Genomic DNA, 16,962 nt, shown 5'->3' with positions numbered 1-16,962 from the left:
TGTTGACCACTTGTGTATCTTCTTTGGAATAATGCCTATTCAAATCCTTTGCCCATTTTTAAATTGGCACCTGAGTTAGTTTTCTAGGACTGCCATGACAAATCACCACAAACCGGATGACTTAAAATGACAGAAATCTCTCTCACAGTTCTGGACGTTACAAGTCTGAAATTGTGTCGGCAGAGCTCATGGAAGACCTTGGGGAGAATGTACCCCATGCCTCACTCTTAGATTCTGGTATGGCCAGCATTCATGGCATGCCTGGGCTTATAGCTGTATCACTGCAGTCTGTGCCTCTGTTACCACTTGGAGTTCTCCCTGGGTCTCTTTTCCTCTTCTTCCACCAGCCATATTGGAACACAACCCACTTTCAACCAGTTTGTCTCATTTTAACTTGATTTCATCCGCAAAGACCCTTTTTGCAAACAAGATCACATCCACAGGAATCTGACATTAGGACTTCAACATATTTTTGTGGGCTTCACAATTCAACCCATAACCCTTCTATTCCAAGCTTTTGAGTATTAGCAAGAATGGGTGTTGGAGTTTGTACAATGCTTTTACAAGTTTTTTGCATCTGTATTCATAAGGAATATTGGTCTGTAGTTTTCTTTTAATGTCTTTGCTGGCTTAATATCCAAGGCATACTGACCTCAAACAATGAATTAGAAAGTGTTTCCTCCTCTTTTTTTTTAAGGGTTGGAAAAGGACTGGCATTAATATTTAAGCATTTGGTAGAATTAATCAGGAGAATTGAGCTGATCCTGGGGTTTTCATTTGGGGAAGTTTGTTAATTAATGACTCACTCTCTTTATAGATCTGTTAAATTTTTCTGTTTCTTCTTGTCAGTTTTGGTAGTTAGTGTATTTCTAGAAATTTTCCATTTTATCTAAATTATTTAGTTTGTTCTCATATGATTGTTTATAGTATTCTCTTACAATCCTTTTTATTCCCATAAAGTTGGGAGGAATGTCCCCACTTTCCTTCCTGATTTTAGTCATTTGTGTGTTCTTTATTCTCCCCTTGGTCACAAGTCTAGATAAAGTTTTGTCAATGTTAATCTTTTCAAAGAGCCAGCTTCAACTTTGTTCATGTTTCTCTATTGTTTTTCCATTTAATTTACCTTTACTCTACTCTTTGCTATTTTCTTTCTTTTTCTGACTTTGGGTCTAAATGTATCTTCTTTTTCTTGTTCATCAAGGCATAAAGTTTGGTTATTAATATGAAATATTTATTCTTTTATAAATGTAAATATTTGCAGCTAAAAAAACTTCCCTCAGGGCACTGATTTAGGTGTATACCACAAGTTTAGGTATCTTGTGTTTTACTTCCATGCATCTCAGAGTCCTTTATGATTTTCTTGTGCTTTCTTCTTTGACCCACTGGTCATTTAGGAATGTGTTGTTAAACTTTCACATATTTGTGAATTTTCTAAATTTCCTTTGTCATTAATTTCTAATTTAATTCCATTATGGTCAGAAAAAATACTTTGTATGATTTCTGTCTTTTTAAATTTGTTGAGACATGTTTGTCTCAATATGTTTGTAGCCTAACATACGGCCTATCCTGGAGAATTTTTCATAGGCACCCAAGAATAATGTTACATTCTACTGCTGTTGGGTAGAGTGTTTTATAGATGTCTATTCTGTCTGCTTAGTTTATAGTATTGTTTAAGTCTTTTGTTCTCTTACTGATCTTCTCTCTAATTGTTAAAGTGAGACATTGATGTCTCCAACTATTTTTTTTTTAATTCAGGGTTTCTCACTCTTTCACCCAGGCTGAAGTGCAGTGGCATGATCACAACTATCATGGCTCATGGCAGCCTTGACCTCCTGAGCCCGGGCAATCCCTCCACCTCAGCAGCCAAGTAACTGGGACTACTGTTGTGTACCATCACACTGGCTAATTTTTTATTTTTTGTAGAGTTGAGGTTTCGCTATATTGCCCAAGCTGGTCTTGAACTCCTGGGTTCAAGCAATCTGCCCATCTTGGCCTCCCAAAGTGCTGGGTTTATAGACACAAGCCATCCCACCCACCCTCTAACTGTTATTGACTTGTTTCTACATTCATTTTTATCAGTTTTTGCTTCAGATATTTTGTAGGTTTGTTATTAAGTACATATATGTTTATAATTGCTATATCTTTATGATAAAGTGACCCTTTTATCATTATATAATATATTTTTTGTCTCTTATATCAACTTTTATATTAAGGTCTATATTGCCTGATATCAGTATAGCCATCTCAGTTACCTTTTGGTCACTGTTTGCATAGAATATCTTTCTCCATCCTTTTACTTTCAGTCTATTTGTAACTTTTAATCTAAAATGAGCCTCTTGTAGAAGGCCAATAGATGCATCATGCTTATTATCCTTTCTTCCAATCTCTGCCTTTTTATTGGAGAGCTTAATTGCCTTACTGATGAAAATGAACTTTTCCAGTTTTCTGTTTGTTTTTGAAATATGATATGTCTTTTATTTTTCCATTCTTTTATTATTGCTTTCTTTTGTATTGAATAGCTCTGGTCTAGTTTATTGTTTATTTTATTATATATTTTTGAGTTATTTTCTTTGATTGCTCTTGGTATTATATTTATCCTCCCAATTTATAGCAGTCTAGTGCAGATTAATGCCAACTTAATTTCAATTGTATATTAAAATACTTTGCTCCTGTATATTTTATTCCCCACTCTTTGTTGTTATTGTCACAGAGTATATCTTTGTACATTGTGTGCTTGTAAACATAGAAGTATAATTGTTGTTTAATGCCACTGTCTTTTAGTCAGATAGGAAACCAGAGGAGTCACAGGCCAAGTGTGCATATTGTCTTTTGTGCTGACCATGCTGGCACTTTTGTCAGTGCCCTTTACCTCTTCATGTGGGTTTGAGTCTAATGTCCCTTCATGTGGGCCTGTAGGAGTCACCTTGGCATTTTTTAGTACGTCTGCCAATGACAGACTCACTCAGTTTTAATTTAATTTTGCTAATTTCTCCTTTGTTGGACATAGAATTCTTGTTTAACAGGCTTTTTTTTTTCCTTACAACACTTTGAATACCATTCCATTGCCTTCTGACCTCCATGGTTTCAGATGCTAAATCAGCTGTTAGTCTCACTGCTGCTTGACAAGTCACTTCTGTCCAACTGCTTTCAAGATTCTTTGTCTTCCAACAGTGTGATCATGGCGTGTCTTGATGTGGCTTTCTTTGGGTTTATTTTAATTTAAGTTTTTTGGCTGTATAGATTATTTTTCATGAAATTTGGGGAGTCTGGCAATTATTTTTAAAATGTTCTTTCTACTCCCTGCCCCACTTCTGGTCCTCCTGTTATGCATATGTTAGTGGCCTGATCATGTCCCACCAGCTTCTTAGGCTCATTTTTCTTCAATATTTGTATTTCTGTTCCTCAAGCTGAATAATCTCAGTTGACCTATTTTCAAGTTTGTTCATTCTTCCTTCTTTTCACTTGTATCTGTTGTTGAGCCCCTGCAGTGAATTTTTATTTCACGTATTGTGCTTTTCAGTTCCAGAATTTCTCATTTTTTAAATATAAATTCTGTATGATGTTCTCAATTTGGTGAGGCATCCTCTTCATACTTTCTTTTAGTCCTTCAGACTCAGTTTTTTGGGGGGTCTTTGAACATATTTAAAACAGTCAGTTTAAAATCTTTGTCTAGTATGTCCAAGTGTGGATTTCTTCAGGGACAATTTCTGTTTTTTCTCTGTATGGGCTACTATATTTTGTTTCTTTGCATGTCTTGTATTTTTTTTTTTTTTTTTTGCCAAAAAACTGGACATTTTGAACATTCCAATACATTTTGAACATTCCAGTGTGGCAACACTGTAAGACATATTTTCCCCCTCCCCGGGGTTGACATCTCTGCTGATGATTGGACAAAGATTTCCTTAAACACCTGAAAAAAAAAAAATGTCTCACAGTCTTTGCTGAAGGCCTTCCCAGCATTCATCCAGGAAGTTTATAACTTTGTCTTAACCCTCACTTCCTGCTTCCTCTAAGCCTTAAGGTGAAACAGGGGTGAGAGCTTGGAGTCTTTCCAGGCTATTCCTAAGCCATGGGACATGTTTGTGACCTTCTGTATCCCTAGGAATATGTTGGTGCTTGTCAAAAGTCCTTATTTCCCAAAGCATCTCATTCCTCAGCCTTTCCTTCCAAGGTTTTTGTTTAGTCTGTTATTTGCCCTAACTAGTTTTCTTTTGTCTGTTTTTGTTTGTTTGTGTCGGAGTCTCACTCCGCTGCCCAGGTTGAAGTGCAGTGGCATGCTTATGGCCACCGCAGCCTCAACCTGCTGGGCTCAGACAATGTTTCCACCTCAGCCTTCCAAGTGGAATTACAGGTGCCCGCTGGAATTACAGGTGGAATTACAGGTGCCCGCCACCATGCCTGGCTAATTTTTTTATATTTTATAGAGACAAGATCTTGCCAAGTTGCCCAGGCTGTTCTCAAACCCCTAGGCTCAGGCAGTCCTCTCACCTCCACCTTCCAAAGTGCTGGGATTACAGGTGTGAGTCAACGCACCCAGTCTGCCCTGTGATCTGTTGCCTGTAAATGTTTTCAGTGACTGTTCCTCCACCCGCCTTATCCCAAGTAACCTATTTAGCTCTGAGCAAGTTCCAAGTTAGGTGAGATAATGGCAAACCTTTGGAAGGGGTCTTCCAGGAGCCACTAGGCAGGTCAGGTCAAAGAATTACAGTGTTTGTGAGTGAGACCCATTCTGCTTTCTGGCACTGGTTTTGTACATTCCAATTGTTATTGTCCTGATTAGCCCTGAGTTAGGGAGCAGGTAATAGAACCAAAATAAGTTAGAACTCCACCAAGCTCTCTCTTTTTACCAAGAATCAGCTATGTTTTAAGATTAAGTGTTCCCCTGGTAACAGGAAGCTTTTGATTAGTTTCCAGTGTCCTGAAAAAGTTGTTTCTGACCTGTTTTTGCCCATTTTGTCATTGTTTTTATGGAGGGATGGGTGCATTTTTGGAATTCCTTACGCCAGCATTCTCACTCATCACACAGCTATATTCTATATTTGATAATTCCAACATCTGACGTCCTTGTAGGTCTGAGTCTTCTGTTTGTTTTTCTGCTGGTCCTTGTTTTGGCATCTTATTTATTCACCATGAGCTGTTTTTTTGCTGTCATCTCTGCAAATTCTTTGAAGCCTGGGGTGAAAGTGGGCTCTTTGAGAGATGGTATGTATTGATTTTTGCTAGGTTGTAATGATCAAAAACGTCTTAAACCACATACTCCCAGGGACAAGGAGAGAACCACTCCAAGAAATTTTCGCTGGGGCTGCATCCCTTCTTGTGAGCAATCTTCTGGTGGAGAATCCCTTCACTTTTCTGTTGGTGCTAGATCACCACTGTCCAAGAGGACGTCCTGGGATGATGGAGATGGTCTGTATCTTCACTGTTCAGTACAGTGGACTCTATTCCCATGTGGCCACAGTTGAAATGTGGCTTACAACAGAGGAACTAAAATTTTAATTTAATTTTTTTTGTAGAGATGGGGATCTCACTACATTGCCGAGGCTGATCTTAGACTCCTGGGCTCAAGCTACTCTTCCACCTCAGCTTCCCAAAGTGTTGAGATTACAGGCATCCCAGCCCCAATTTTATTTAATTTTAATTACCTTAAATCCAGTTGGAGTAGTCGCATATAGCTAGTGATTGTGGTTCTAGGAAGCACCATCTTGGATGGTTTCTCTCAGTCTCTTGGCTGGGGTGGAGGATGCAGGGATGGGTGGTTATCTTTAGTTCACCCTAGAGAGATCATTTGCCTTCAGGGCCTATCTTTATGGGAGAATCTCTTCTTGGGCTGCCACATTAGGCAGGTGCTAAGCTTTACCTTGTGCCCTCTTTGATATGTGAGGCATTCAAAAACATTGAGAGGCCAGATGCAGTAACTCATGCCTGTAATCCCAGCACTTTGGGAGGCTGAGGCAGGAGGATCGCTTGAGTCTGGAAGTTTGAGACCAGCCTGGGCAACATAGAGAGACCCTATCTCTACAAAAATTTTTTTTAATTAACTGGGCGCAGTGATGTGCCTCTGTAGTTTCAGTTAGTCAGGAGGCTGAGGCGAGAGGATCACTTGAGCCCAGGAGTTCAAGGCTGCAGTGAGCTATAATTGTACCACTGCATACCAGCCTGGATGACAGAGTGAGACCCCATCTCATAGATAGATAGATAGATAGATAGATAGATAGATAGATAGATAGATAGAAAGATAGATAGACTGAACATTGAGCCCTTTTCCCCTGAGCATTTTCTGTATCTAGTCTACCATGTGCCCAGGCACAAATGTCGACTGATCTTGGAACAGTTAAAAATAGTGTAGCTGTCTGGACGTGGTGGCTCATGCCAATAATCTCAGCACTCTGGGAGGTTGAGGTGAGAGGACTGCTTGAGCCCACAGGTTTGAGACTAGCCTGGGCAACTTGGCAAGACCTCATCTCCATGATAAATAAATTAAAAAAAAAAAATGAGCTGGGCAGGTGGTACATGCTTGTAGTTCCAGCTACTTGGAAGACTGAGGCGGAAGAATCACCTAAGTCCTGCAGGTCAAGGCTATGGTGGCCGTGAGCATGCCACTGCACTCCAACCTGGGTGACAGAGTGAGACTTTGACCCCCCCCGAAAAAAGCATTGCTTGTCACCTTGTCACCCAGAAACCTTGTGTCCTGAATTGTCAAGAGAAACTTGTGAATATCAATGGCAAGACCTATTGTGAGAAGGGGGTCTGCCACATACCACTGATGTGTTTAAATGGAATTTGAATTTCCAAGGAGAGATTTTTACAGATATACAAACTCTGTGTCTTCTGCCTGCAGGAGCAAAGCGGATCTTCTCCTGTGATGTCTGCAGATTCACCTCCTCAAGGATTTCAAGTTTTAATCGCCACAAAAAAATTCACACCAGCGAGAAGCCTCACTTGTGCCACCTCTGCCTGAAAGCCTTCCGCACGGTCACTCTTCTGCGGAACCATGTCAACACCCACACAGGTAGCATCCAAGAAGCAGCCTCCCTCGAGTGACGTGTGTTCAGGCTTATGTAAGAATGCAAGCCTACCTGTGTCTATGTGAAAATCATGCCGTGTTGTACTTTCATTGTGTCTCTTTGTCTCTACAATTTCCATTAAAAATGCTGACTGTTATGAAGACTTTTTTCTCATATCCAAGTGCAGTATTTATAGTTTAAAGAGCTTCTTCTCGATCTCTAAGGCACTTTGAGACAGAGTGTCATTTAAAAGTGATAAATTCTTTGGAAGTGTTGTGGTTAAATCTTGTTTTAAAAGCTTAAGTGTGTGATTTTTACAGGAACCAGGCCCTATAAGTGTGGAGACTGCAACATGGCATTTGTCACCAGCGGGGAGCTCATCCGTCACAGACGTTATAAACACACTCATGAGAAGCCCTTCAAATGTTCCATGTGCAAGTACGCCAGTGTGGAAGTAAGTCCCCTCTCACACTTGAATCTTGTGGCGTCTTAATGGAGGTGGCTGGGAAAGTTATGCTAAGTGTAACTCACAGCAGAATCTGTTACAAGAAGACATATTCATGTAAAATGTATGCAGAAAGTAACATGCATTCTGTTTTCTAAGGTTAAGATGGAAAATTTGATTTCTTTTTCTCTTAGATTACTGATTAGTAAAAATAATATACAAAGGCCGAGAAATAATTCTCAAGTTTGTTAAAAATTTCTGTGTTTTACAAAGTACTTGGTGCTACAAAATCAAAATGTATTTGCTCTAACAGAGCACAGATCTGGTCGGAATTTTTGGTGACATTTTTGAGTTTACATCAGTGCTGCTTGGTCACATATGAAGCAACTCGCTTGAAGATTTAAGCATAGGCCATCTCTGCCCTTAATTACAGAGAGACCACCTTCTCAGACTTCAGCCATGCATCGTGGTCATTTTGACTGGGTTGTTTTGTTTATATCTTGCAGCAGGTCTGGCAGTGCTGGGCACGAGACAGGCAGAACACTGTCTTTACTTTTTAATGTCAGTTTTCCACCAGCTAATTCTTAAGGACCCGCGGTGTTTAAGCAGCTTCCTGGGGCCCAGTTTTGAGCCCAGTCGGGTAAACAACACACTCAAACAGAACTAAGTTAAAGGGAACAGCCAAAAGTTAAATACAGTAATGGTGCAACCACGTTCATAAATTAGGACATTTCACAGACAGGCTCAGGAGCTGATTCCAGAATTTTTTTCTGCTTTTACTATTTTTAAAAAATGATTTCTCATCTGAGTGAAAGGTCATGATTGTCGTGTGAGAACACAAAATGAAGTCTCCCAAGAACAAAGCCACATGAGTCCTAGCCCTGGGAGGGATTTGTGGGTATCCCGCCAGTTCTCAGCATACACGTCATGGGACTACCAGTCCCCTTCCTCAGGTTAGCCATTAGCACACAGCCTGTAGAGACGGCCTCTACACCTGGTCTCTGCTGCTGCCACAGCCCCCTTTTTTTAGCTTCTAAATCCTGCTGGGCTGGTTTGCTCCCCCATCCCATCCCTTCACATGTGTGCCATCAGGAATGTGTCAGAGCTGTGGGACAGATACACCTGTTTTTGAAAGCTTTTGAACTCCCCTTATCCACCCGTCCCACCTCTAGAAGCCAGCCAGGGTCAGGTTCATCCACAGCCACCTTTGATCATTCATACCATGTATCCTTCTCAGACCTTTCATGCTATATATATATGTAGCATGAGGGGGGACCCCCCCAAAAGGAATTATTTTTTGGATTGTGGGCCTCTTATCGTACAGGCTGCCCCTGCTAGGTAAGTATTCTAGGAGCCCGTCAACCTCATTGTACCAGCTAGCATTATAAGAGTCTGCATTTGGCTTCAGCGAATTTTTTTTGGCGATTCTTTCAGTGCATTAGCCCATTTCATGATGAGTGATCTACAAGTGAACCTGCCCACACTGCACTGACTGTAAAGCAATTTTTGACCAAAAATGTTATGACCCTCTGTGCCCCATCCTCCCTATTCACCTGATCTCACCCCAAGCAACTTTTTTTTTGTTTCCCTGGATGAAGAAAAGTCCTCAAAGGGAAACGTCTTTGCCGATGTGGAAGAGGTGAAACAAAAAAACAGCAGAAGCACTAAAAGGCATCAAAATTAATGAGTTCAAAAACTGTGTTGAACAATGGAAAAAACATCTCAGTAGGTGTTTGCATCAAATAGAGAGTACTTTGACGGTGACTTTGAGGTTTAACCATGTAAGAATCAATACACAATTTTTAATAAATAAATTCTGGTTTTGGGGGTCCCCCCTCATATATATGTAATTTTTTTGTAGTTGGGATCTTACTCTGTCAACCAGGCCAGAGTGTTGGAGTACAGAGGCATAATCATGGTTCACTGCAACCTCGACCTCCTGGGCTCAGGCAGTCCTTCCTCCTCAGCCTCCCGAATAACTTGGACTACAGGTGCACACCACCACAACCAGCTAACTTTTTGAAGTTTTGGAGAGATGAAGTCTCACTATGTCACCCAAGCTGGTCTTAAACTCTTGGGCTCAAGCAAACTTTCCACTTCAGCCTCCCAAAATGCTGGAATTACAAGCCTGAGCCACCGCTCCAGGTCTCATGCTACAATTTTAAAGTTCTCTTTGTTTTGCTTTCTAATACACTTGAAGACATCCCTTTTTCTTCTAAAGAGTTAAGCTAAGTTTTTGGTTTTTATCTTATTTGTCATTCTAACCTATTTTTTTGCTCTAAATGTTCTTCAGACTTTCATGTACTTGTCAGTTACAGGGAAGCAGATTCAGTGTAACCTCACTTGGGGTCACCCACAGGACTGACGTGGGCTTTCTAACACCTGTAGTCTGAGTGTGGCTGACTGCCCCGTTTCCTGCCGAAATCAGATGGGCCCATGATAAGCAAATACAGACTAGGAATAGTTCTAGAAGGCAGTCAGTCGGCAGACAGCCAGTGATCTGTGGGAGGTATGATGTTGTGTGCTAATTAACTAATTGCTAGATGCAGCATTCATCACATTAGCATCAGATTTCTTCTACTTAAAATTTCTTATGAAGAACCATCACGTCATCCCTGCACGTCCTAACTGAGGGTCTTTCTCCACTCATGTGCGGTGACTCCGGACAGTCGGGGCAGGGTCCTGTGACTGTGAAGTGCCACATATCGATGCTCTGTTGTTAAAAAGTGACGGTTTCAAGACGTCCACTTCACGCAACATATGTTTTTTTCTGGCTTTGAGTTTCGACGGTGGGGTCTAATTTTTTTTACAGCTGTTGAGTGAAGGTTGCCTCAGAAGTAAGAGTAGGCTCCCAGGTGGCGCTGGGCAGTGAGGTTATGATCAGCTCACACACACCCGCAACAAGTATGAAGAGCCATGGCTTTGTCGTGTCTTTCCAATGAGCGGGACATGCCCTGGTGCTCCCATGGGAAGCCCTGATTAGTTCGGATCTCCCTGACAGTGCCTGTCAGCGGGCGACCCGGCACCTCATGCATTGCAATGACTGTTCTCATTTGTGCCCTAGGCCAGTAAGCTGAAGCGCCATGTCCGCTCCCACACAGGCGAGCGCCCCTTCCAGTGCTGCCTATGCAGCTATGCCAGCAAGGACACCTACAAGCTGAAGCGCCACATGCGGACCCACTCAGGTGAAGCCTGTCTGCACAGGGCCTAGTGAACAGAGGTTTTTGAGACAAGGTCTTATTCTGCTGTCCAGGCTGGAGTGTAGTGGTGTAATCGTAGTTCATTACAACCTCAACCTCCTGAGGTCAAGGGATCCTCCCACCTCAGCCTCCTGAGTAGCTGGGACTGCAGGCATGTGCCACTATGCCCAGCTAAGTTTTGGTAGAGATAGGGTCTTGCTGTGTTGTCCAGGTTGGTCTCAAACTTCTGGTGTCAAGCAATCTTTCCACCTCAGCCTCCCAGAGTTGCTGAGATGACAGACATGAGCCACCGTATCCAGCCTGTGAGCCTCAGATTTTGATCTGTACCTTTGCATTTAGTTAGCATTAAGGGAGGCCACATGAATACTGTGCTGCAGCCCCACTGTGCATCTCTGGGCCATGGTGGACATGGCTGGGCATCATTGATGTCAGAATCTTTGAACTGGAACTGGGGATTTAACTATGAGGAAGGGGTTGAGAAGGGGTCCTTGGGAGTAGAAGAAAAGCTTCTGTGTCCAGGGCTCAAGGGGGACGTCTTGTCATCCGCATCGCAGGTGAAAAGCCGTACGAGTGCCACGTCTGCCACGCCCGATTCACCCAGAGCGGGACCATGAAGATACACATTCTGCAGAAGCACAGTGAGAATGTCCCCAAGTACCAGTGTCCCCATTGCGCCGCCATCATTGCAAGGAAGAGTGACCTGCGTGAGTGGTTCAGTGATCCCCCTTGACTGCAGGGTTTACTGGCTCTTTGGAGCACGGCTTGGAAACCTGTGGAGCCTTGGCCTTGATGCCACAAGGTGGCTGCTTTCGGAACCTTCTCCCTGGGACACGTTTTTTCTAGCGGTCCTGTGGCACCATCTGGTGGCCAGAACTCATAAGTGCAGTTTTCTAGCATGTTTTCAGAGTCCTGGCCTGGGTCTGTTCTCAGACACGTGATAAGGTCTTTCAAGGGTGTCATTGTAGTCCACATTGGGCCTGTTTTTAGAGATGAGGACACTGGGGCTCAGGGATGTAGTGTGAGTCACGTGACCAGGGGCACCAGGAGGCGACTGGGTTGCAAGGTCCTCACTTTTTAGTTTTCTGCCCTGTGATACTCAGCAAGCTTTACTAACCCTTGCTGTGAGCCTAGAAAGTTCTGGGAGCCGAGGGCACGAAAGGAAGACCCAAGACGTAATCCCCTCATAAGGAGCTCACTCCAGCAAGGGAAACGGGCCTGAGGTGGGCAGTCCACGTCCTAACACAGCAGAAGTGGGACTTGGGAGTCGGATTTGACACCACCCGCAGGGAAAGCACCTGGGCATTAGCAGCAGGTCAGGGTGGGGTGGATGTGAGTGAATGATCCTCCCTTTTTTGTCCCAGGATTCCTGGGCCTCCCTTTGTACAAAGTCTTACTTCTCTTTCCAAAATATATGACCTTGTGACACTTAAAATATGTTAGCAGAAGCACACATTTACCAGTTAAAGATATTTGGAGACAAGGCGAACTGTTTTGAAAACATTTCTGAAAGGGCAAAGGTGTTTTACAAAGTCTTAACTTTTCCTTTTCATCTGGAACATTCTGTTCTGGTTGCCATAGATACTGAAAACAGCAGAGCCTAGCGGGACTTGGTGGGGCACGGGGATCACGAGCCAGTTGCCAAGAAAGGATATGAGATGTTTTTGACACCTTGGCAAAGTCGTGTCATTTCTGTCTTGTGCCAGCAGCTGACCCACTCTGTACATCCCCTGGAAGAGCCCTGTAAGCACATGCCATCTTCCCATTGCTGTGTGGGAAATCAGGCTCTTGGACCATCTAACCCGTATGTGTAAGATATGCCTCCGTCACAAGCTGCCAGTTTATTTCTTTGGCCTCTTACACAAAGTCTTACAAAACTAATACACTTTAGCCTTAGACGAACACAATTATCCAAGAGCATCTCCAAGTAGACTCTACCACATATATCAGGTCAGTTTCGACATAGGAAATGATAGGGCATCAACCACTAACAGAACATGTAGGTTCTCTCTCTCTCTCTCTCTCTCTCTCTCTCTCTCTCTCTCTCTCTCTCTCTTTCTTTCTCAAGTCGGGATCTCACTCTGTCACCCAGGCTACAGGACAGTGGCACAATCATGGCTTCCGCAGCCTCAACCTGCTAGGCTCAGGTGATCCTTCTGCCTCAGCCTCCTGAGAAGATGGGACTACAGGTGCACGCCACCATACCTGGCTATTTTTTTGACTTATTGAAGAGATGAGGCCTCCCTCCCCATGTTGCCCAGGCTGGTCTCGATCTCCTGAGCTCAGGCAGCCCTCCTGCCTCAGCCTCCCAAAATGCTGGGATTATAGGCGTGAGCCACCATGCCCTGCCTTGTACATGTGAATTTTTAAAAGGTAAAATTCAGAGATTATATATTTTTATGTAAAACTGCTATTGGGTAAAAGGGGGTTGCTGTCTGATACACAAGAATCCAATACCATGACACCAGGTTTTGAGGGAAAAAAAATCTTAAAAAATATAAAATATATATATAATAAAATATATATATAATATTTTAAAAATCTTTTTAAAAATATATAATTTTTTCATAGAATCACCAGGTCCAAGAGAAAAAAAAACACTTTTTATTCTAGTTGACACACAGGAGACAGGAGTCCGCCCCTGTCTGTCTCCCTGTGCTGACTTTATGGCAGTCATTTTATCAGAAAAGGGTTGGGGGTGGATTCAGGGATTAATAGGTGAATGGTGGATGGAAAGGGTGTCTGGAAAGCGCTTGGGCAGGCACAGTTATCTTTTAGTGCCTCCTCATGGGCCCTGTGCAGATGGCAGGGAGGAACTCGGCACGACTCATGAGGTGGAAATTCAGGCTATGACATCAGCAAGCTCATTCTGCACAAACTCTGGGTGGCCACGTTGACTACACCAATTTCAGCCAGTTTTGTTACCTTACAAGAGGATAGGATGTCAGTGCTTCAGCTTATTTGTGTCCTGTGAACTCAAGAATGTCTATTGGCCCCTGATTTTGGGGGGGCACTCAGGTTCAACTTTTCAGCAAAGGTTTCTTTTATAAGTTGTTTCTTTTCTTGTCACCTGTTCTGTAAACCGAGGCATCTAGTCATTGGTATCTAGCTCTTGGGACATGGTTTCAAAACAATCTTAACATTATCCTAAATCCACCTGCCCCATCATAAGTTCCCAAAGTGCTTTGTTAAATGGACGTTTTAGGTCAAATCTGACCTACTTTATAGAACATGCAACTCCATGTTGAAAAGGTATTAAAATGCATTTTCTTGTTCTCTTAACTTGGAGCAGTGACTCTCAGCCGGGAGCTAATGCTCCCATGGGGACATTTGGCCATGTCTGGAGGTAGTTTGCTTTTCACCACTGGGGAGGAGTAGGAGACACTGTCTTCTAGTGGATAGAAACCAGAGATTCTGCTGAACACCCCACAGCAGGGGTCCCCAACCCCAGGGTGAGTCCTGTTAGGAACAGGAGCGCACGGCAGGAAGTGAGCGTCTGGCCAAGTGAGTGAAGCTTCATCTGTATTTCCAGCTGCTCCCCATCACTCGCATCACCGCTGAGCTCCGCCTCTCGTCAGATCAATCATGGCATTGTATTCTTATAGGAGCGCAAACCCTACTGCGAACCACACATGCGAGGGATCCAGGTTGCGGCTCCTCATGAGAATCGAATACCTGATGATCGAGGGGGAGCTGAGGAGGTGATGCTAGCGCCGGGGAGCGGCTGCAAATACAGACCAACATCAGCAGTGAGGTCTAACTGCACATCACCACTGCCTACCCTCCGTCTGTGGGAAAATTTTCTTCCCCAAACCGGTCCCTGATGCCCAAAAGGTTGCGGACCACTTCCCACAGCACACAGGACGGCACACCCCCTTCTCCAAGGAAGTACTAGAGGTTCCAAATGGGAAGCATGCCAGGGCTGAGAAACTCCAACACGAGGCCAGGGGAATGGGCGGACAGGAAGTCACACTCCTGAGGGCACCGTGTTCCTGGCTGTTGCAGGCGTCCATCTGCGCAACCTGCACTCCTACAAAGCTGCGGAGATGAAGTGCCGCTACTGCCCAGCCACCTTTCACGAGCGCTACACCCTCATCCAGCACCAGAAGACGCACAAGAACGAGAAGCGGTTCAGGTGCCAGCACTGCAGCTATGCCTGCAAGCAGGTATGGTGCTGGAGCAGAGGGGAGGAGGGGGAGGGTGGGGGCTTTCCCTGCGGTTCAGAGAACATGGGGAAAAGCTACACTTTTTTGTAATAAACCTATTCAGGATGACCAGAAGGCAGCCATGAGCAAGCAACAGTTTTGTTTTTTGTTTTTGTAACTGAGTTAGGTTCTCACTCTGATGTCCAAGCTGGAGTGCAGTGGCACAATCACGGCTCACCACAGCCTCAACCTGCTGGGCCCAGGTGATCCTTCTGCCTCAGTCTCCCAAGGAGCTGATACTACAGTAATGTGCCACCACGCCTGGTTAATTTTTTTGCTTTTTGTAGCGATGGGGTCTTGCTATTTTGCCCAGACTAGTCTTGAACCCTCGGGCTCAAACAATCCTCCCACCTCAGCCTCCCAAAGTTCTGGGGTTACAGGCATGAGCCGCCATACCCAGCCCACAGCAATGGTTCTTTAAAAATGTTTACAGGCCCCTGTTGGTCCTTGTGACCCACTAGGGGCGCACAACATCCAAACCACTGCCATAATAACGCCAAGACATCCCTTGCCCTTCTTCTGCATTGACATGCCTTCACAGTACTTAAGCAGCGGTGGTACTTTCACGCAAATCAAGGCAGCGACACCCAGCAGGGCTGGTCATCACTGTGTTCTCCTTCACGCACTGGCAGCAAAAACAAAGGGCATTTACAAATGTCCTTGGAGGAGCAGTAAAAGTAGTTAGCTTCACTGAATCTTGACCCTAAACACTTGCTTTGATATTCTGTGTGATGAGGTAGGACCTGGCATAAACCCCTCCACTGTCCTTCGAAGCCCGGAGGTTGCTGGAGAAAGTATGTCTGGCTGAGTTGCCAGCCCGACTAGCCATGTCCTCACGTAATGCCACTTTCACTCGGGAGAGCATGACAGGCGAGCTCTACTTACTTGTTACTAGTCAAGTCCTCAGACAGGAACGGCATGAGCCCAGTAGCTGAGAAGCCTGTCCCTCCTGGAGAAGCATGTGTCAGCAAGGGTACAGTTTCACCTTTCAGGAGAAATTAGAATTAGACTTTCAGAACATGTATATACCCCACAATGAGTTTTACAGTTTTCTAATACTTATGACTCTTCTGATAAGATGGGGTAATTTTTTTCGTTGTTGTTGTTGTTTTGAGTTGGAGTCTCACTCTGTCGCCCAGACTGGAGTGCAGTGGCACACTCCCAGCCACCGCAGCCTCGACCTGCTGGGCTCTGGCGATCCTTCCACCTCAACCTTCCAAGGAGCAGAACTACAGATACACGCTACCATGCCCGACTAATTTTTTGATTTATTGTGGAGATGAGGTCTTGCCAAGTTGCCCAGGCGAGTCTCGAACCCGCGGGCTCAGGCAATCCACTCACCTCAGCCTCCCAAGGCGCGGTATTACAGGCTGAGCCACCGAGCCCAGCTGGGGTGATTTTAAGAAAGCAATTTTTATGTTGCATAATGAATATGTCAACATTTTGAAGATCTCCATAACTTAGTAAACTGGTATTTTCCATATGACCCATCCGTGCTGTTACAGAATTCTGCCTGGGCAGAAGAGCCTTTCAAAGTAAGAGGTAGACCAGCAGATCATCACGTAACAGAGAACCCATAAAAGTTTATGATAGGATTCAGGTTGCACTTGTCAACCAGCCTTTGAAAATTGCCACTTGTTGAGTTTTGGTGTGATAGAAGGGTGTCCACATACTGAAAAAACTATGAAAATGTCGTTCTGTTTTTCAACTATATGTTTGTAAGAACAGATTTTTTTTTTCCATTTACTTGAACCTTCCCCCTGCAGATTGAGGGGAGAACTCCACTTGGAATATTTTCATAGTGTTGTCAGACTTAGCAGATTAAAATACAGGACACCTGGTGAAATTTGAATTTCAGATACACAGTGAGTAGTTTTGTATATAAGTATGTTCCAAAGATTGCAGCCTGTATCTTAACCAGGAACCTTACCTATTAAGACAGACATCAGGGTTTTTTTGTTTTGTTTGAAAAGTAGATAATATAACTATACAGAAATACACTAACATGTAGTTGGGTTGTTATTTATTTATTTTTTTTTTAATAATTAATCAGTATTTTTATTATAGTTTTGTGGGGTACAGTTAAGGGTTAGGTGTACAATTACGTTCAT

The 16,962-nt window shown here is 43.7% G+C and overlaps 1 protein-coding gene across 1 annotated transcript in view; it reads left to right on the top strand.

Annotated features, from left to right (window-relative positions):
• Positions 1-16,962, top strand: part of CTCFL (CCCTC-binding factor like) — a 36,025-nt gene that overhangs the window by 4,305 nt on the left and 14,758 nt on the right. Inside the window, exons 3-7 of the mRNA XM_008054410.1 lie at positions 6,839-7,009; positions 7,325-7,458; positions 10,514-10,634; positions 11,204-11,353; positions 14,652-14,812. Of these exons, the coding sequence (XP_008052601.1) occupies positions 6,839-7,009; positions 7,325-7,458; positions 10,514-10,634; positions 11,204-11,353; positions 14,652-14,812 (737 nt within the window). The remainder of the gene's footprint in view (positions 1-6,838; positions 7,010-7,324; positions 7,459-10,513; positions 10,635-11,203; positions 11,354-14,651; positions 14,813-16,962) is intronic.

Source organism: Carlito syrichta, unplaced genomic scaffold (assembly GCF_000164805.1).
Source record: "Carlito syrichta isolate Samal-C Ts95f unplaced genomic scaffold, Tarsius_syrichta-2.0.1 Scaffold290134, whole genome shotgun sequence".
NCBI lineage: Eukaryota > Metazoa > Chordata > Mammalia > Primates > Tarsiidae > Carlito > Carlito syrichta.
Note: the sequence above shows the minus strand (reverse complement) of the source record. Positions and strands in the feature narration are given on the sequence as shown.